General features: G+C 42.9%; 1 protein-coding gene across 1 annotated transcript; it reads right to left on the bottom strand.

Annotated features, from left to right (window-relative positions):
- Nucleotides 1-847: 847 nt before the first annotated feature.
- Nucleotides 848-20,482, bottom strand: cfap221 (cilia and flagella associated protein 221). Its single transcript, XM_064967303.1, has 25 exons — nucleotides 20,393-20,482; nucleotides 19,854-20,008; nucleotides 19,357-19,457; nucleotides 19,110-19,196; nucleotides 18,904-18,999; nucleotides 18,458-18,558; nucleotides 17,438-17,541; nucleotides 16,407-16,566; nucleotides 14,553-14,685; nucleotides 14,157-14,289; nucleotides 13,752-13,863; nucleotides 9,941-10,028; nucleotides 9,073-9,162; nucleotides 8,830-8,925; nucleotides 8,148-8,235; nucleotides 7,858-7,955; nucleotides 7,620-7,700; nucleotides 7,358-7,465; nucleotides 6,357-6,518; nucleotides 5,706-5,864; nucleotides 5,391-5,491; nucleotides 2,384-2,479; nucleotides 2,175-2,294; nucleotides 1,516-1,575; nucleotides 848-1,269 (listed from the first exon to the last, which is right to left on the bottom strand). The coding sequence occupies exons 2-25, from the start codon at nucleotides 19,984-19,986 to the stop codon at nucleotides 1,134-1,136; spliced, it is 2,643 nt and encodes an 880-aa protein (XP_064823375.1). The 5' UTR covers nucleotides 19,987-20,008; nucleotides 20,393-20,482; the 3' UTR covers nucleotides 848-1,133.
- Nucleotides 20,483-20,591: the final 109 nt, after the last annotated feature.

Below are 20,591 nucleotides of genomic sequence, written 5' to 3'. Positions count from 1 at the left end.
GTCCTGGATGGCAGGAAGCTTGGCCCCAGTGATGTACTCTCTGTAAGCACCTTACAAGTCAGATGCCAAGCAGTTGCCATAATAAGCAGTGATGCAGCCAGTCAAGATACTCTCAATGGTGCAGCTGTAGAACTTTTTGCCAAATCTTTTCAGCCTCCTGAGGGGGAAGGGGAGTTGTCGTGCCCTCTTCACGACTGTTGGTGTGTTTGGACTATGTGATGTGTGAACACCAAGGAACTTGAAATCGCTCGACCCGCTCCACTACAGCCCCGTCGATGTGAATAGGGGCGTGCTGAGCCCTCCATTTCCTGTAGTCCATTATCAGCTCCTTTGTCTTACTGACGTTGAGGGAGAGGTTGTGGTCCTGGCACCACACTGCCAGGTCTTTGACCTCCTCCCTGTAGACTGTCTCATCGTCGTCAGTGATCAGGCCTACCACGATCCTTTGTGTCATCGGCTAACTTAATGAAGATGTTTGAGTCGTGCGTGGCCACGCAGTTATGGGTGAACAGGGAGTGCAGGAGGAGACTAAGCAGGCACGCCTGAGGGGCACGTGTTGAGGTTCAGCATGGCGTTTGTGTTTTTGCCTACCCTCACCACCTGGGGGCGGCCATTCAGAAAGTCCAGGGTCCAATTGCAGAGGGAGGGGTTTAATCCCAGGATCCTTAGTTTAATGATGAGCTGGGAGTGCACTATGGTGTTAAACACTGAGCTGTAGTCAATGAATAGCATTCTCACATAGGTGTTCCTTTTGGCCAGGTGAGAAAGAGCAGTGTGGAGTGCAATAGAGATTGCTTTAACTGTGGATCCGTGACACACAGGTATTCATTTGGAATCATTCCTTTATCAATTATTTTATTTGCCAGAAAGGCCTGTCATTAATTAAATGAAACAAGAAGCCAAAATTTAAAGTACATAAAGACTGTTTTAAATGAAAATGTCCTTGGATGAATTGGTCAGTGTCAATGCAAGATGATGGGCACAGCATCAGTGTGGTAACTATACAATAGCACAGCTACAGTAATGATATTTTACAGTGAAATGTATTATATGAAATATATCAGTCAATGTATGTTGGTACTGTAATCTGACATTTCCTGCATCAACCTTAGTGCCTCATAACAAATATAGCACTATTTATTCTCTGGTGTAGAGGGTGAATTAGTCTTGCCCACAATATTCAGGTGGTTGAGTCGCGCCATCACCTTGGCACCAAGTCTATTGGTCTGAGACTTCAGAAACATCTCCAGCTGCTGCTCTCTTGATTCCCTGTAGAAGATATGAGTAAATGTTTTACAAATATGAATAATCATACCTATTGTTTTTGGTTTTGAAATCTTCCATTACATAAAAAAGAGATATGTCTTAGATTAGAAAGAGAGAGAGAGAGAGAGAGAGAGAGAGAGAGAGAGAGAGAGAGAGAGAGGGGAAGAAATGTGTGTGTGTTTGTGCGTGTGTGAGTCTGTGTTAGTAGTTGATGTTGACTGGAAGGGATAGGTGTTGTGTTGTTTTCACCTGGAGATGTTTGCTGTACTGAGAGGCATCATCTGGGGAGTTTTACAGGGACTCAGGGAACTAGTGGAGGAGAAGCACAATGAGCTGTTGTTATCTCCACCTTTATCTTACCTTCATCAAACATCCTCTTTTACAATCCCAACCTGGCCACAAGGGGACAGTAGTACAGCAACAGCATTCTAATTCTGTGTCTCTTATATATCCCATTTAGCAGACGCTTTTGTCCAAAGCGACTTACTATCTCTGCGTCATGCTGATGTAACGTCATTATTTTAGCCAAATTAGAAGAGATCATTTGATTATAATATGATTGTTGACAAATAGAATTACAAACAATTAGCATGCCACACCGTCAGTAGATGTACAGAGATAATGACAAACCAAACATGAAGGAAGAAACAGAAAATGGAGTGCGTGACCAAAATGCTAATTCAAGTTATTGATTGATGACAATTGGCAAGGACTCAAGGGAAGACACAATGATTGAGTTGTAGGCTAAATTAAATGCCAGTATTCCTCATAGGGATTAGAGGTTAATTTAGTGGAAACACAGATGTATGATGCTCCTAGTCCTGCAGTGTGTGTGTGTGTGTGTGTGTGTGTGTGTGTGTGTGTGTGTGTGTGTGTGTGTGTGTGTGTGTGTGTGTGGAACAGTATACCTGCTGTCATCTTTAAAGCTGTCGTCTTTCAGCTGTCTGGGAGTGGAAGGTACATTCTCTGGCAGGGGAAACTCGGCTCGGATCATCTCAGGCGTGAGAGATACTCCCGTGCTTTCAGATCTGGTAAAACACATCAGTCACACAAACCCTCTGAAATGGATACCTGTTACTTTCAGTCCGTCTGTCTGTCAGCGTGTGTTAGTGCTTACTGTCCATCCAGTAGCTCCTCTGTCATATCTTCTGGAAGGCCATTCAGAGCTGTGGGCGCCAGGGTGGGCAGTATGTCACTGTTGAAGGGGTCAGACCTGGTGGAACACACAGTCAGGTGATAGAGACTGGTAGACCATTAAAGGACTGGTACACAGAGTTGAGTCATTGAGTCAGTCAATTATCTCAACTTTATACAGAAAACACAATTTCAGCCCATCTTGTACAGCCGAGTATAAACATACAGAATAACATTCTGTTGATGTTTCCAATATCTTCACGTCAGATGACTAGGCAGTCCTATGGTTTGGTGTAGAGGCCTACCTGTATAGGCAACATTTCACTTGGACTTGTTTGGACACTACTTCAACAAAGCAGAGGATATAGCGCTGGCTGTTAGTAACCCTGGCATTGGAATGGATTCCAGAAAGGAGTCTGCACCATGGCCATAGATCTTACACAAGGGAACAGAGTACCGGTCCCCCCTCACCCTGTAAATATTAAGTAAATCACTGTGTTTCCATTCATCAGTCTGTCTGTGAGACTTGCACTGGTCTGGATCTGTAGTTAATGTGCTACAGTTTAGGATTAGCCATTCAAATGATCTGGAGGCAGAGATGAAGCCAGCAAGAACATCCTTGGAAGATGTTCCTATGCTGTTCTGTACCATCACTCATTCATATATCTGTATGTACATATTCTTTATCCCTTTACACTTGTGTGTATAAGGTAGTAGTTTTGGAATTGTTAGTTAGATTTCTCGTTGGTTATTACTGCATTGTCGGAACTAGAAGCACAAGCATTTCGCTACACTCGCATTAACATCTGCTAACCATGTGTATGTGTCAAATACATTTGATTTGATTTGAAGAAGTGGACACACAAACACACTGAGCCAGCTGGAGGAAGTTTGTGGATGGCCTAAACTCAGCAAAAAAAGAAATGTCCCTTTTTCAGGACCCTGTCTTTCAAAGCTAATTCGTAAAAATGAAAATAACTTTACAGATCTTCATTGTAAAGGGTTTAAACACTGTTTCTCATGCTTGTTCAATGACCCATAAACAATTAATGAACATGCACCTGTGTAACGGTCGTTAGGACACTAACAGCTTACAGACGGTAGGCAATTAAGGTCACAGTTATGAAAACTTAGGTCGCTAAAGAGGCCTTTCTACTGACTCTGGAAAAAGAAAGATGCCCAGATTCCCTGCTCATCTGTGTGAGCGTGCCTTAGGCATGCTGCAAGGAGGCATGAGGACTGCAGATGTGGCCAGGGCAATAAATTGCCATGTCTGTACTGTGAGACGCCTAAGACAGCACTACAGGGAGAGGACGGACAGCTAATCGTCCTCGCAGTGGCAGACCACAATCGGTACATCCGAACATCACACCTGTGGGACAGGTACAGGATGGCAACAACAACCGCCCGAGTTACACTAGGAATGCACAATCCCTCCATCAGTGCTCAGACTGTCTGCAATAGGCTGAGAGAGGCTGGACTGAGGGCTTGTAAGCCTGCTGTAAGGCAGGTCCTCACCAGACATCACTGGCAACAACATTCCTATGGGCACAAACCCACCGTCGCTGACCAGACAGGACTGGCAAAAAGTGCTCTTCACTGACGAGTCGCGGTTTTGTCTCACCAGAGGTGATGGTTGGATTTGCATTTATTGTCGAAGGAATGAGTGTTACACCGAGGCCTGTACTCTGGAGCAGGATCGATTTGGAGGTGGAGGGTCTGTCATGGTCTGGGGCGGTGTTTCACAGCATCATCGGACTGAGCTTGTTGTCATTGCAGGCAATCTCAACGCTGTGCATTACAGGGAAGACATCCTCCTCCCTCATGTGGTACCCTTCCTGAAGGCTCATCCTGACATGACCCTCCAGCATGACAATGTCACCAGCCATACTGCCCGTTCTGTGCGTGATTTCCTGCAAGACAGGAATATCAGTGTTCTGCCATGACCAGCGAAGAGCCCGGATCTCAATCACATTGAACATGTCTGGGACCTGTTGGATCGGAGGGTGAGGGCTCGGGCCATTCCCCCCCAGAAATGTCCGGGAACTTGCAGGTGCCTTGGTGGAAGAGTGGGGTAGCAAGAACTGGAAAATCTGGTGCAGTCCATGAGGAAATGCACTGCAGTACTTAATGCAGCTGGTGGCCACACCAGATACTGACTGTTACTTTTGATTTTGAAACCCCCCTTTGTTCAGGGACACATTATTCCATTTCTGTTAGTCACATGTTTGTGGAACATGTTCAGTTTATGTCTGTGTTTGAATCTTGTTATTTTCATACAAATATTTACACATGTTAAGTTTGCTGAAAATAAACGCAGTTGACAGTGAGAGGACGTGTTTATAACTTACAGTGTACTTCCCAAGGAGCAAAAGATTTTTCCACGTTCGTCAAGTCAAATGCTCTGAGGAAGGGTAGGAGGTTTTTTAAGTGCTGTGTTGGTACAAGACCTTACTGGTTGCGTGCAGTGCCTTCATTGAAGTTCTGTAATCAATGGACAATCTGAATATAATAGCAAACCACCCTAATTAACTATCTCCCCCAGGAGGCTGCTGAGGGGAGAACGGCTCATAATAATGGCCAGAACAGAGCAAACGGAATGGCATCAAACACCTGGAAGCCATGGAAACCATGTGTTTGATGTTTTTGATACCATTCCACTGATTCTACTCCTGGAATTCCCACGAGCCCATTCTCCCCAATTAAGGTGCCACCAACCTCCTGTGCTATCTACCTAACCATAGCATCCCAGTACCATGACACCTTGGCTGGTCAAACAAGATGATCAAACAAGATAAGCTAATAAGAAAAGTGTTCAGTTGTGTGTGAAGAACAACAGCCTATACTTTGTACTGTTTGCTCAAGAACACATAGTATAGATGAGTTAGTACATAATGATTCGTTAAGTCACTTCAGCGGTCTCTCTATGCAGCTGTATGTGTGGTGTGAATGGTAGACAGCCCTATAAAGCTGTGTTACTGGAGCCTTACACGCGCGGGGCCCAGCTACTGGTGAGTGTGGGAGTGTTGGACAGAGCGGCCAGGGCAGCCGATGGGAACTTCTTCCAGGTCATCACACCTCGGATCACATCCTGCAATTTGATCAGGATAAAGAACACAGTGTAATTGTTGTAAAAACGGCTTTGGCTTTAGTTTCAATTACTACAAATTTCCATATTGTGGGAACATTCAAGGTATTCTATTCTATTCTATTTTAATTACATAGAAATGCAATGCTAGTACACAAATATGTAAAAAAAAAATAATGTTTTATTAATAACTCCTGTTGACATGAAAGAGACTTACTGTTCGGTCCAAAAATCTCTTCTGAGTGCTGGGGGTGTGCATTCCAAACACAGAGGGCTTTGGGATGGTGTACCGGGGCAGTGGACACAGGTGGAACTCCAGATCACACTCTAGGTAGAGGGGGTCTGCTTTGAAGGCATGGAGACCGGGGGCTGGGTTCTACAGAGCAGAACAAAGTCCAGCATGGAACATGAACAGTGTACAATTATTCACAATTATCGATATTCTCAGGCCCAGTCAATGATTCCACTATTGAGAAGAGGAACAGCTGTTGTGGGAATCATCGGGACAGCGATTCCAACACTATGCATGATAGTAACACCAATCATTATTACTAGAGATATGACATAGATGTGGTCCATACTGTAGATATGTAAAATAGAACACATTTATATATATACAGCAGTGGAGGCTGGTGGGAGGAGCTATAGGAGGACTGGGTTGTTGTAATGGCTGGAATGGAATAGAAAAAGTGGAACGGACTCAAACAAGTGGTTTCCACATATTTGATGTGTTTCATACCGTTCCATATATTCCATTCCAGCCATTACACTGAGCCCGTCCTCCTATAGCGCCTCCCACTAGCCTCCACTGATATACTGTAAATAAATAAATACATGTGTTCTATCATATTCTGTGATATTGCCTTACAAAGATTCTGAGGGGGTGGGCGTAGGGAGGCTTCAGCAGGGCGGTGGGGGCCGTGAAGCTCAGACTGGGACACTCGTCCTCTTGCTCCACATCCTCCTCGCCCTCTGGCTTGGCCACTGCACACCCCGAGGGAGAACGGATCACTCTGGGCAACAATTCATCCTGACAGACAGGGACACAACCACACAAGCAACCAGTACATTAGGAAACTGAAGGAAAGACTGAAACAGGAGAGACGACCTAAACATGTTCAATACCAAACATACATTTTTGTTTGCCGTTACAAAATGTTTTCCTACAGTGTTTCCTAATGAATATGATCCAGCAGAGAAAAAAAATGTAAAAGATATATCAGTCTTGTATAACAGCCATGCTGGCAAGAGCAGAGATATACTATCAAAATCATATCAATGAGATGGGGCCAATCAGTTAGAAGCTCTAGTTCTGCAATTGCAAAAATCCTACTTGACGTTGTCCTAAAGTAAGATCAGATCTGACAGTTGTAGGATGTTTCTATAATAAGTAATGTTGTGGTAAAGAGTTTGCTATGGAGAGCTGTCCATAAATGAGTAAGTGCTTGTATGATGAGAGCTAAGTGGGGACCATGAGCTATGGGAAGGGTGGTCAATGGTCATCTTGTCATGGTCTTGTCAACCATGGGAAACTATAGGATTTTTTTTTTTTTTAATGGCTGGATTACATAAACAATGAGGTTATTGCTGTATCAGTTTGAGCAAATACAAACACGCTATTGGATGTCAGAGTAGCAGAGCAGATCCTAGTGACAGTGACACCATTAAGTAATCAATCGAACCATTCTCCGTTCTCAGGGTTATTGCTGTTCTATTACATTGTTTATGTTTTATCACTTGTTTATCATCTCATAAAAGGCTTAAAAGATTGACTTTGATTTATTTGCTTTTGTATAAATGGATCTGTGTATTACACACCACCAATGTAAGTGTCCCACAGTGTTGCTGGTGAGTTGTCTCTTGGCTCACCTGTGCCCCAGTGCATAGCGTCCTGGGCTGGGTTGGGGGAATGTAGCTAGCAGCAGCCTCAAAGGCCGAAACAGGCTGGTACCCCATTAACTTGTAGTGCTGGGGAACCTTGAAAAACAACACACGTAATGGGACACAAGTGAGCATGTTACTGTACAATTTCCAAGCAAAATCCCTGTCATCATCAGCCGTGACAGAAAGGCAAAAATGGCTAGTTGTTAGTGCTACAATGTAGAAGCAATATCAATGATTCTTTATTTACCTTCAGATTGAAGAATGGAGTGTGTCGTTTGACCAGGACCTCAATAGGCCTAACAGGGACGGCACCCAATGCATTGGGAGCCTGGGCATAAAGTACAAGGCCAAAACTACGTTATTGTCATTTTCACTAAATCATTTCAATGAATACAAGCTACTGGGCAAATCAAATCAGTGTTCCTTCTTTGCAAGTAGTCCACACAAGAACAAGATGGCTTTTTATCAAAGGGCACTGCACTTACCAGTTCATCAGACTGGTTAGGAAGGGAGAAGATAGGGAATGTGAACGGAATCACGCTGTCTGGTGAGATCTTCGGGAGATGAAAGGTCTCCTCCTCAACTGAAACAGAAAAATGCATGCATCTTGCTCGCTTCCAACATCACAATGACTTGGGGGTAAAATAACTTTAAGATAGATTTTTATTTTGGCACAACAAATGTGTGTGCTGCATCGTTCAGATATGTATTTTGATCATATGCCTGTGTCAAATAGAGAACACGTTTGCCCTTTGGGGTCTCAACAGTGCAATACCTCTTACTCCTATGGACAGGCGCTTCAAGCTTCGAGTCAGCCTCCTCAACGAGACCAGTCTGTTGTTCACACGACATTGAATCACCACCTGAAACACATGGTGCACTCACTTAGAAGTTGTGTTGTTTCGAAAGGTTATGCATGTTTATAAGTAAACCCTCTTCGTGCTGTATGACATCTGTTGCCACACATCTTTCTTGCTCAAATAGAGAATGATATAAATACAAAAAAACTAAATATTTTCAAGTATGCTTTGGGAGAAATATGATATTAAAGAGAACCAGGACATGGACATTGTCAGCTTTCCAACTACCTATAAGGTATTGTATAACATACTGGTTTTACAGTTTGGCATTTGGTTGAACTTATTCAAATGTAGGCCACATCATTAAATATAACTGACCTTAGGAATTCCCATCCCAGACATACTACAGAGAATGTCTATTCTTAGCTTCTTACTACTTTCATTAGACTGGACTGTGCCCCACTACAAAACTACTACTACACCATCTTATGGTATGGCTTAAGATCGTTATCATAAAGAGTATACACACCATCACACAGGGTTTTGGCTTGTGGTTTTGGCTTGAGAGTGAAAAACCATTGTGTTGAGTGGGCTGGAATGAGGCACTCTATGCCTACAGGGCCAATAGAGTGAAAGAGAGAGGGCTAAGTACTGTACCTTGAGGGCTGCCTGCTGGAAGAGCCTCAGAGCTCTCTGCCTAATCTCCAGATGACTGCTGGAGTACATGCGGAAGGAAGGCGTGCCCACCGGTGCCTGGAAGGTACAAACAGAACAGACGTTTTGATTGTGAAAAAGAAAATGGAAACAAGCAGCTCTCATACTTGGGGGGGGGAGCTATATCCATTCCATTTGATGCCATTTTAAAGGCAAACAGGTCCGTTTTGACTTCGACATGCTTACCTGGCCTGTGTTACGCAGGACCCGTCTGGTAGAGAGCTTAGGTTGGCCTCGAGCAAAGTCCCTCTCCTCCCTCACCTCTCCTTTTCTAACCTGGAATTAAGACGGACGTTCAATTAAGACGGGGGTTCGTCATGTTTAGAATACGAGCAAGTGTGACTAACAGGGATCAATCCCGGGAGAATGCATTAGCCCACTAAGCCAAACGCCTAGACATTTGCTCTGGGAGCCAATGCAACTCTTCAAGTCTCAGCTGAGGTTACTGATCATCACACTAGAAAGGTCACTAAACTACCTCTGTTACATAAATGTATGAAACACAGATCAGCAGAAGGCATAGGGAAGAGATGTAAAGGCTGTTTCGGTTTCTGGCCTGAGCTCCAGATTCCAGAGAAAACACTTGAAAGGAGTTTATCCAATCCCCAAGTGGAGTGGTTGGCCTCTCTAAAAACAATGGTGGCCTGTAAAGAACACAGTAAATACAGCCAATAAACAGAGAGAGGGGAGAGGAAGTGCTTTTAAGTGTCCTGAGAGAGATCTGTCATCTGTTCCTCTTTAGAAGAAACAGCAATAGCAGCAGCTCCATCTGACATTACAGCCTCATGTTGTATATCTAAGGAAAAGTTACTACTTATACATTTACTGGCTGTTCTCAATAAAACTCTAAATATAGTTGGTGTCTACATACTTTTGGTAATGTGTATATAAAACATAGTAACAATATGGTATGCAAACCGGAGAAAAACTGGTTGCCCAAGTGATGAGAAAACAGAGCCAGAGCAGAGGAAAACATGAAATATGTCGGATATACAACATACAGCAACAGTGTTTTATGTTTATTATGACTATCATGATAAGTTACAAATCTTACCATATATTCATAATCTGCAACATCTCTCTCCTCCAAAACCTGCATTTTGGTCTGTGTCGAGACAGGGTCCTTCCCAAGGTGAACTTGCCTTAATCAAAAAGACATTTATCTACAGTACACTTTGAATGACCTATGACATTTAGTACATAATCATAGATACGGTAATCTACAGTCATGGCCAAAAGTTTTGAGAATGACACAAATATTAATTTTCACAGAGTCTGCTGCCTCAGTGTCTGTAGATATTTTTGTCAGACGTTACTATGGAATACTGAAGTATAATTACAAGCATTTCATAAGTGTCAAAGGCTTTTATTCACAATTACATGAAGTTGATGCAGAGTCAATATTTGCAGTGTTGACCCTTCTTTTTCAAGACCTCTGCAATCCGCCCTGGCATGCTGTCAATTAACTTCTGGGCCATATCCTGACTGATGGCAGCCCATTCTTGCATAATCAATGCTTGGAGATTGTCAGAATTTGTGTGGTTTTGTTTGTCCACCCGCCTCTTGAGGATTGACCACAAGTTCTCAATGGAATTAAGGTCTGGGGAGTTTCCTGGCCATGGACCCAAAATATGTTTTGTTCCTCGAGCCACTTAGTTATCACTTTTGCCTTATGGCAAGGTGCTCCATCATGCTGGAAAAGGCATTGTTCGTCACCAAACTGTTCCTGGATGGTTGGGAGAAGTTGCTCTTTGAGGATGTGTTGGTACCATTCTTTATTCATGGCTGTGTTCTTAGGCAAAATTGTGAGTGAGCCCACTCCCTTGGCTGAGAAGCAACCCCACGCATGAATGGTCTCAGGATGCTTTACTGTTGGCATGACACAGGACAGATGGTAGCCCTCACCTTGTCTTCTCTGGACAAGCTTTTTTCTGGATGCCCCAAACAAATCGGAAAGGGGATTCATCAGAGAAAATGACTTTACCCTAGTTCTCAGCAGTCCAATCCCTGTACCTTTTGCAGAATATCAGTCTGTCCCTGATGTTTTTCCTGGAGAGAAGTGGCTTCTTTGCTGCCCTTCTTGAAACCAGGCCATCCTCCAAAAGTCTTTGCCTCACTGTGCGTGCAGATGCACTCACATCTGCCTGCTGCCATTCCTGAGCAAGCTCTGTACTGGTGGTGCCCCGATCCCGCAGCTGAATCAACTTCAGGAGACGGTCCTGGCGCTTGCTGGAATTACTTGGGCGCCCTGAAGCCTTCTTCACAACAATTGAACCGCTCTCTTGAGTTCTTGATGATCTGATAAATGGTTGATTTAGGTGCAATCTTACTGGCAGCAATATCCTTGCCTGTGAAGCCCTTTTTGTGCAAAGCAATGATGACGGCACGTGTTGCCTTGCAGGTAACCATGGTTGACAGATGAAGAACAATGATTCCAAGCACCACCCTCCTTTTGAAGCTTCCAGTCTGTTATTCGAGCTCAATCAGCACGACAGAGTGATCTCCAGCCTTGTCCTCGTCAACACTCACACCTGTGTTAACGAGAGAATCACTGACATGATGTCAGCTGGTCCTTTTGTGGCAGGGCTGAAATTCAGTGGAAATGTTTTTGGGGGATTCAGTTCATTTGCATGGCAAAGAGGGACTTTGCAAATAATTGCAATTCATCTGACCACTCTTCATAACATTCTGGAGTATATGCAAATTGCCATCATACAAACTGAGAAAGCAGACTTTGTGAAAATTAATATTTGTGTCATTCTCAAAACCTCTGGCCATGACTGTACACGGCATTCGGAAATTATTCAGACCCCTTGACTTTTGCACATTTTGTTACGTTACAGCCTTATTCTAAAATTGATTATGAATACATTATGAATACATTTTTCCCTCATCAATCGAAAGGCACACACCTGTCTATTAAAGGTCCCACAGTTGACAGTGCAAAAACCAAGCTATGAGGTCAAAGGAATTGTCCATAAAGCTCAGAGATAGGATTATGTCAAGACACAGATCTGTGGAAGGGTACCAAAAAATGTCTGCAGCATTGAAGGTCCCCAAGAACACAGTGGCCTCTATCATTCTTAAATTGAAGAAGTTTGGAACCACCAAGACCCTTCCTAGAGCTGGCTTCCCGGCCAAACTGAGCAATCGTGGAAGAAGGGCCTTGGCCAGGTAGGTGACCAAGAACTTGATTGTCACTCTGAAAGAGCTCAAGAATTCCTCTGTGGAGATGGGAGAACCTTACAGAAGGACAAGTGGTAGGCATAGTGGTAGCAGCATCAAGCTGTGGGGATGTTTTTCAGCAGCAGGGACTGGGAGACTAGTCAGGATTGAGTGAAATATGAACGGAGCAAAGTACATAGAGATCCTTGATGAAAACCTGCTCCAGAGCGCTCAGGACCTCAGACATTGGCGAAGGTTCATCTTCCAACAGGGCAACGACCCTAAGCACACAGCCAAGACAGTGCTAGAGTGGCTTCAGGACACGTCTCTGAATGTCTTTGAGTGGCCCAGCCAGAGCCCGGATTTGAACCTGATCTAATATCTCTGGAGAGACCTGAAAACAGCTGTGCTGCGACGCTCCCCATTCAACCCGACAGTGCTTGAGAGGATCTGCAGAGAAGAATGGGAAAAACTGTGAGGACAAACGCTTGGAGACAGGAAGCAAGTACAGGGAGTGAACATCTAATTAATAAACAGACATGAAACAAGGCAGGACACCGTCTGGACATCAAAAACATAACATTAATGCTGACACGGGGAACAAACTGAGGAACAGACAAATAGAGAGAGGGCAATAAACTAAGTGATGGGGTCCAGGTGAGTCCAATATTGCGCTGATACATGCAATGATAGTGACAGGTGTGCGTAATGATGGGCCGCCTTGCATCCTCGAGCGCCAGAGAGGGGGAGCGAGAGAAGGTTTGACAGTACTCCCCCCCCCCTAGTGGCGCCACCCGACATCCCACCTGGGCGAACCTGACAAGCCAGCTGATGAGTGGAAGTCTGAAGAGTCGGCCGAGGTGTGGGAGCCCAACGAGCCGGGTGAGACATGATGTGGGATAGAAGCCTGCTGAGCCAACCAAGGCAAGGGAACCTCTCGAGCCAGCTAAGGCGTGGAAGCCCAACAAGCCAACTGAGGCACCCCAGGCTGCTCCGGCAGCGGCACCCGGACCCAACGTCACCAACAAAAACAAAAACTCCCTGATGCTTCAAATTTTGGTGTCAGCATTCTGTGAGGTCAGACGCTTGGAGATGAAAAGCAAGTACAGGGAGTGAACATTTAACTAATAAACAGACATGAAACAAGACAAGACAGTGTCTGGACATGAAAATCATAACGACATTAATGCTGACAAGGGAACAAACTGGGGAACAGACAGATATAGAGGGGGAAATCAACAAAGTGAAGGAGTCCAGGTGAGTCCCAAATTGCGCTGATGCACGTAATGATGGTGTCAGGTGTGTGTAATGATGGGCCGCCTGACGCCCTGGAACACCAGACAGGGGGAGCACGCGTGACAGAAACTCTCCAAATACAGGTGTGCCAAGCTTGTAGCATCATACCCGAGAAAAATTGAGACTGTAATCGCTGCCAAAGGTTCTTCAACAAAGTACTGAGTAAAGGGTCTGAATACTTATGTAAATGTGATATTTTTTATACATTTGCAAAAACAAATTCAAACCTGTTTTTGCTTTGTCATTATGGGATATTGTGTGTAGATTGATGAATAAAAAAAAATTAATCATCAATTTCAGAATAAGGCTGTAATGTAACAAAATGTGGAAAAAGTCAAGGGGTCGGAATACTTTCCGAATGCACTGTTTATGATTATTAACGTGAGTAAATTATGGTTCCTCACCATCTGAGATGATTGGCTCTCTCCTCCTGGATGTCCTGTTGAACCCTGGTCTCAAAGAATGCCTCCTTCATCTGTCTTGTCTGGAGGCCCAGCTTAGGTTGGGACATCATGGCTGAATTGTAAAATATATATATATATATATATATATATATATATGTATGTAACTTAGTAGCAGCAAATACAGTCTGCAGCAGACCCAAATGGCAATGAATTAAGCATTCCAGAATTTGAATCATCTTAGAGCTTTTAGTCACACTAGCAAACAAGTCATCCAACAAACCGGGTTTCTCCCCCCTATACATTAAGTGATTTTTGAATGACACTCTCTTATCTCTTAGAGAAAATCTAATGTATGTTGATTACTGGTGTGAAAGTTGATTACTGGTGTGAAAGTTGTCCAGGTACCTTCCCTCAGGTCTTTAGAGCTCAGTTTATCAGTCTGTTGTATCAGTATCTTGACCACTCCAGCAGGGGTGGACACATCAACTGCAGTCTTCAGGCTCAGCTTCACATCACTCTCTCTTCTCTCCCTTACAGTCTATTGAAAACATTCAAAACCAATCACACACAAGATATGTTCATATTCATATTATTACCTCATTATCGACATCGTAGCATAGTCTGCTAAATGAACTGGAGTGAGTTTCTGGAAAGCCCCGTCGCTACCATTGTCCTTTATTTCTAGCATGACTTTTCATCTCTGTGCAGCTGGGTTGTCAAGATAAACAAGGTGTGATGTCAGCTAGAAGGCTTTCTGGAAACGCACCCTTGGTACATCTGGAGTTAAATGCTTTGTGGTACCTTTGACTTTTCAGGTGTCCGCATTGACCTCTGCTTGGTTTTGGTCAGAGGCTGTATCAAGGAGACAGGTGGAGGCCCTCGACTGTCAACAAACAAAACTTCTCTTGCGTGTCCCATGTCTTTCTCCTGTTGACTGGGTCAGAAACAACACCAATAAATGCATGTAGCACATTTCCTGCAGTATAATGACCAAATTGCCCTCTGGTGGCCTCTTCTGTGGAATGTTACTAATATATGTTTTAATAATTTCATAATTAATAAACATTATTTAAAAACACCTGTTGAAAATCCGGTGTTTCTATGGCAAACGGTTTTGTTATATTTCAGTCTTCTGTGATGTTTATAAACTGTAATATCGGGATGCAAACTCAAAATGTAATACACTTCAACTTTATAACCTCACATGGTACAGGTGTCTTCTTTTATTAAGCCCATAACCACTTGTGTGAGGTGTAAACTTCAGGTTAAGGAAGGATTTTGAAGCCTTGAGAGAATATAGACATGAATTGTACATGTGTGCCATTCGGAGAATGAATGGGCAAGACAAAAGATGTAAGGGCCTTTGAACGGTTACGGTAGTAGGTGTCACGCACACCGGTTTGAGGGTGTCAAGAACTACAACAATGCTGGGTTTTCCAAGCGCAACAGTTTCCCATGTGTATCAAGAATGGTCCACCACCCAAAGGACATCCTGCCAACTTCAAATCAAATCAAATTGACACAACTGTGGGAAGCATTGGAGTCAACATGGGCCAGCATCCCTGTGGAACACATTCGACACGTTGTAGTCCATGCCACAACGAACTTAGGCTTTCTGAGGATAAAAAAGGGGGTGCAACTCAATATTAGGAAGGTGCTCCTTCTAAATCTACAATCTGCCGATTCTTCCATTAACTCATTCAAATCTTATCTTCATAACTTTTCTTGCGGGTCCAGGGAGAAGTAACCATGGGAATATTTGATCTAAAGCACACACAGTGAATGGATTGGAAACCAATGCATTTTGATATGACTGCAGTTCCCTTGCTTGATAAATCATTAACTTCCCTTAGTCATAACACAGGGGAGTAAAACTTGTTCACTGTCAGTGATGGAGTGCACCCATTTTCTCATGGGAACTGAATCAAAAATGATATTTTATATACAGACTCAAGAACAAGAACAACCTGTTTATCAGTATAAATGACTGTGCGTGGTTTTGCATCTGTAGCCCAGGACGAAACAAAGAATTTAGTCATGAACAGAAATCAATGGAAAAAAAGGATATCATCATATTTAGAATCGTGCAGAAGAACCATATACCTGTACGTGCATTTTCAATAAATGTAGATAAACATGATACATCATTATACATTTTTGGGTGGGAAATTTTTCAAGTATCTATCAACCGTAAAATTCCTAATGTGGATACACACTTAGAAATAGAGAAACATTTGAATGTATGAAAATGGAACAGTATGCACTGTATGGTTCTTCTCTGCAAGGGTTAAGTTTTATCTCTCTAAATGTTTGTACAATTTCTATTTTCAAAATGTTTGCAGACAGAGAGCTTCAATACAGTACACGTGCAGCACTTGATCTCTCTCACAATAGCACTCGCTCTATGAAACGTATGTAAGCATTGTTTACAAAAGGATATTGTAACCACTTAACAATCACATGCTTTCCATTCATTGGAACTCACAACGACAGAAAATAATAAGCAATAATGTGATACAAACCAAGAAAACAGGAACTTTGCTGACCATATATCAAATATGTATATAATTGTAACTGTGACCTGGTAAAAATAGCATAATTCAATATAGTGTTTGATGAATTAACCTTTAACATTTAAGAATAGTTCTGGATTACCTGAGTGCCAGGAGGGGCGAGGAGGACCCGCTGATGGTGCAGACATAGGGTTTAGAGTTGAACTGGGAGATGACCACCTGTAGAGTGACCTGGGAGGTGTCATACTTGAACGGCCTGAATGTGACGGTCACCTCCACCTTCCCATTGGCTGGAATCACTCCTAGAATCAAACACAAACAAAGGACTAGGTCTTGACAAACTCAGAATTGTACATGTGACCAATAATACATTTTTGAAAGGAAAACAATACGTACGCCTACCTAAACTCAACACTTCGATACCCTCAAACCATGGGAAACATAGAGGCACTTTTTCAGATCTCTCTACCCAGTCTGAGTACTAGGCTATTTGCATAACCCCGGAGATCCAGCATCACTCATTGTCTGGAAAGCATCACCATCAATGCCAGAGACAAAACAGCACAGTTCCCTCCCTGACTGCGTTGTGTCAAGGTGGCTCTGTTGGAGACTATCAGCATCTTTCCACAGTAATTCAAACACAAGACATGATGGTGGTGTTAAGGAATCACAGGTCGACTGGGTAATGAGCTAATCATATTACGTGAGTTCATAGAGCAGAGTCTGGGTGTCTGGGAGCCAGCAAAAAAATGTTTATGTGGTTCAAATTTTAAACTAATCACCTCAAGGAACTAACACAAAAACATAGCCGGAACCTTATTACTAAACCACAAATGATCCTACCGTCAAATACTAAAAAATTAATTGATACATATCTGGCAAGGAGACTCATGGGCTTAATACATTAATCCCAGAATATATTCCAACTGTAGATAATAGAATAATACAGGGGTTATCCTCACTCACTCACTCACTCACTCACTCACTCACTCACTCACTCACTCACTGTCTGTCTGTCTGTCTGTCTGTCTGTGTGTCTGTCTGTGTGTCTGTCTGTGTGTCTGTCTGACTGAGATGTTGTTTCTATCTTGTTCTATCATCTGTCATCAGGACTCTAACATTATGACTTTATTCAGTGGCCTAAGTGCTACCAAGTCTGTTGATTGGAGTTACCTGACAGGGGCAGGACAGAGAAGGCCTTGTGTGGCTGGATGATGTGCACCTGGAACTCAAAGTCAATGGGACAGCTGCAGCTCAGAGGGATCACATGGCTGACACTGGAAGGTCAAAGACGGGTCAAAGGTCAAAGATAACAAGCACAGATATTGCACAGTCCCAGAGAGAAAGGGACAACAGCCTACATGTTAATTGAGGCCTACAATGTAAAGCTAAATCAAATTCAGCCTGCCACTCAGTTCAAAAGACAATAATTTTCAACAAGAGATTAAAAAAAATGCCCTCTTAAAAATAATAATGGAAAGTACATTGCGTCACAATCGGTAAAATGTAAACAATTATTATATCTCTATGGCCCTACAAATATTCATATTTCGATAAAGTATTCTCTTTCCAAGCGTATTGTTTTAACTGAAGATTGTTGAATATTCAAGACAAATACTACTGACCCTAGCAAATATCCCAGCATGCTTAGAGAACTTAGCTATCTACCTGTGCAAATGGACTCTAATATATTGACTGCTCACCGCATCATTATTTTCAACAGAGATTATTAAAAACAAACTTTTGTGATGCGTTACATGACCATAGTAACACAATAAGTTGATTCCACAAACAAACCTTTGTTGCCACTCATCATGTTTATCTGGCAGGCTAATTCAGAAACTGGTGCACTTAGCAGACTAGGCTGTAGTTGTTGCCTATCCCTTCCAGAAAAAATACATTAATTTCACGTGAAGTGTTCCAAAAACACATGGTATCATGTGATCTTATGCGAAATTAATGTGATAACGTGTAACAACATTTAAAGCAACATGTGATAACATGAAACTGCACATGTGGAAACGTGATCATATGTGAAGTGTTCTAAAAACACGTGATTTCACAGGTGATGTGTTTTTTCTGTAAGGGATATGAGTGGCCATGCAACTCACGTAGAAAGTTTCATTGATGGGTTGAAAGACTATTCAAAAGGCAAGGATGCACAGAGAGACACGAATGTCCACCTCACCTCACCTTTGGCCCAGTGGTACAGCTGGTATGGTGATGTGTGTTGGGATGAGCAAGTCATCGATGATGGGATAGGCATGGACTGGAACCTGTAAATTCTCTTCCCCCTGGAGAGACATTGAGAGAGAATAGCAATGCTCCCTGATACATTAATTTCCCGGAGTTCTAAGCAGGAGGGAACCTTCTAGCAGTACCCTGGTCCCAGATCAGTTTGCCACAGAGTAACAATGACCTTAGAAGTTTGCATGACAGCACAAACAGATCTGGGACCAGGATTACCTTGCAGCAACTATGGAGAAATGTTGACAACAAACAACATGTGATGCATAAACACAGCAAATCCCTATTTTGAGTGACAGTTGAATAGATTAGAAGTAGAAGTTGAAGAGATCACTGTCAGACATGACAGCAGGCAAACTTGATTAGAAACTAACATAGCACTGGATTCCAACCTTGCAATGAATCCGAATACAGTCGTAGAAGTAGCGCCATTCGTCAGGACAGAAGTGTACCTTCACTGTGTAGGACAGTCCAGGGACAAGACGATGCTGCACAGATTATCAAAATGGAGGAATTAAGCATCAACACTGACACGCATACGAATCAAAGATTATAGACGGAACGCATAACTTGACATCAAATAGTAAGAAACAAATACCTTTTTTAAATATTTTGTTTTGAAATGCTTTGTTTGGGTGGGGATAATGTGAATGTTGATCACTTCAGATGATATGTTGATCAATTTCTGAGGAAGATTAAAACAAAGACTAAATTACATGACACCTGGGTATAATGTACTGGTAAATGAAGTACATATAACTGCACAACTGATCTAAAAGTCAGTGCTTTGTCTTTTGTTCTCTTGGAACAGTCAACACATTGCTGGAGCTCATTGCTTCACTCACCAGGCTCCTGTGATAGTCCTTCCCCAGTTTAAACCCACTGAAGTGAAGTGCTGAGGGTTCTGCTTGGATTGCACTGTTGCTCTTGAGTTTGGTATAGGTTTCTGGAAGGTATAAGTATAATATAAAAGAGATATATGTATTCACCATCTGCTTAGTCCCAGGTGGCTCAAATTGGTAGAGCATGGCAATGCCAGGGTTGTTGGTCTGATTCCCATGGGGGACCAGTACAAAGAAAATGTATGCACTCACTACTGTAAGTCGCTCTGGAAAAGAACATCTGCTAAATGACTCAAATGTAAAATATAAGAAGCCAAAACGCCTGAGGAGCCACACACTGTATAATGTAGTCAACGGTAACTCAGATAGCATCATGAGCATGCATATTATAGGACTAGCCCAAGTGCTCTACTACCCTAAACATTTTCTTCTTGACTGAACATAGCCCGTTAAATATATGACTGAGATGTATCAAATCGTTAAAGTGTAAGGGTCCTTACGGGTCTCTAGTAGGTGATGAGGGACATTAGAGGGACTTCTTTTTCTGTCCTCCACCAGTCGGCACAGTGGAAGAGGGGTCTTCTTCCTTTGACTGTCAGTGAATGTCTCTGATGCAGTGTGTGCCACTTCCATCACTTCTCCATTAAAAACAGGGCTGAAGAAGACAGCAAACAATATCACAATTCATATCACATCAGATATGTAAATGCTTGCATTTCAAAGATGCAATGTTGTCCATGGGATAATGAGAAGAACCAAATGACACATGGCTAGCAAGCCAACTTTGTGCATGTGCAGCTACAGTTGACACTGGAAAATAAGCAAACTACCTAGGGACGGGTTAGCAAGAGAAAGTGGAAGCTAGCAAAGAGGAACCGCTAGCTAGCTTGTTATCAAACTTCATTACAACCGTGCGACTTTCAGGAAATATTAGTGTGTAAACAAAAAAATATAGGTTCGATCTGGTAGCTCATAAACAACACACGTTTTTATTCATTGCACGATGTCGGTGCTTTTCAAGGTTGAAAACTGCACGTACCTGTTGTTTCACCGACAGAACCTCCACCAAACACTCTCGTCGCCATAGTAATGCCTCGGTGGGACGCGGTTCGGACTCGCAAAGAGTTTCTAAACCCAGAGGCGCAACATCACCAGACTTCTGGGAACGCTTGCACAACAGACCAAGCAGACAAGACCGGGGTTTGAGAAGTCGATTACAGAAGTGAAAAATTATTCTT

This window comes from Oncorhynchus masou, chromosome 6 (assembly GCF_036934945.1).
Source record: "Oncorhynchus masou masou isolate Uvic2021 chromosome 6, UVic_Omas_1.1, whole genome shotgun sequence".
NCBI lineage: Eukaryota > Metazoa > Chordata > Actinopteri > Salmoniformes > Salmonidae > Oncorhynchus > Oncorhynchus masou.
Note: the sequence above shows the minus strand (reverse complement) of the source record. Positions and strands in the feature narration are given on the sequence as shown.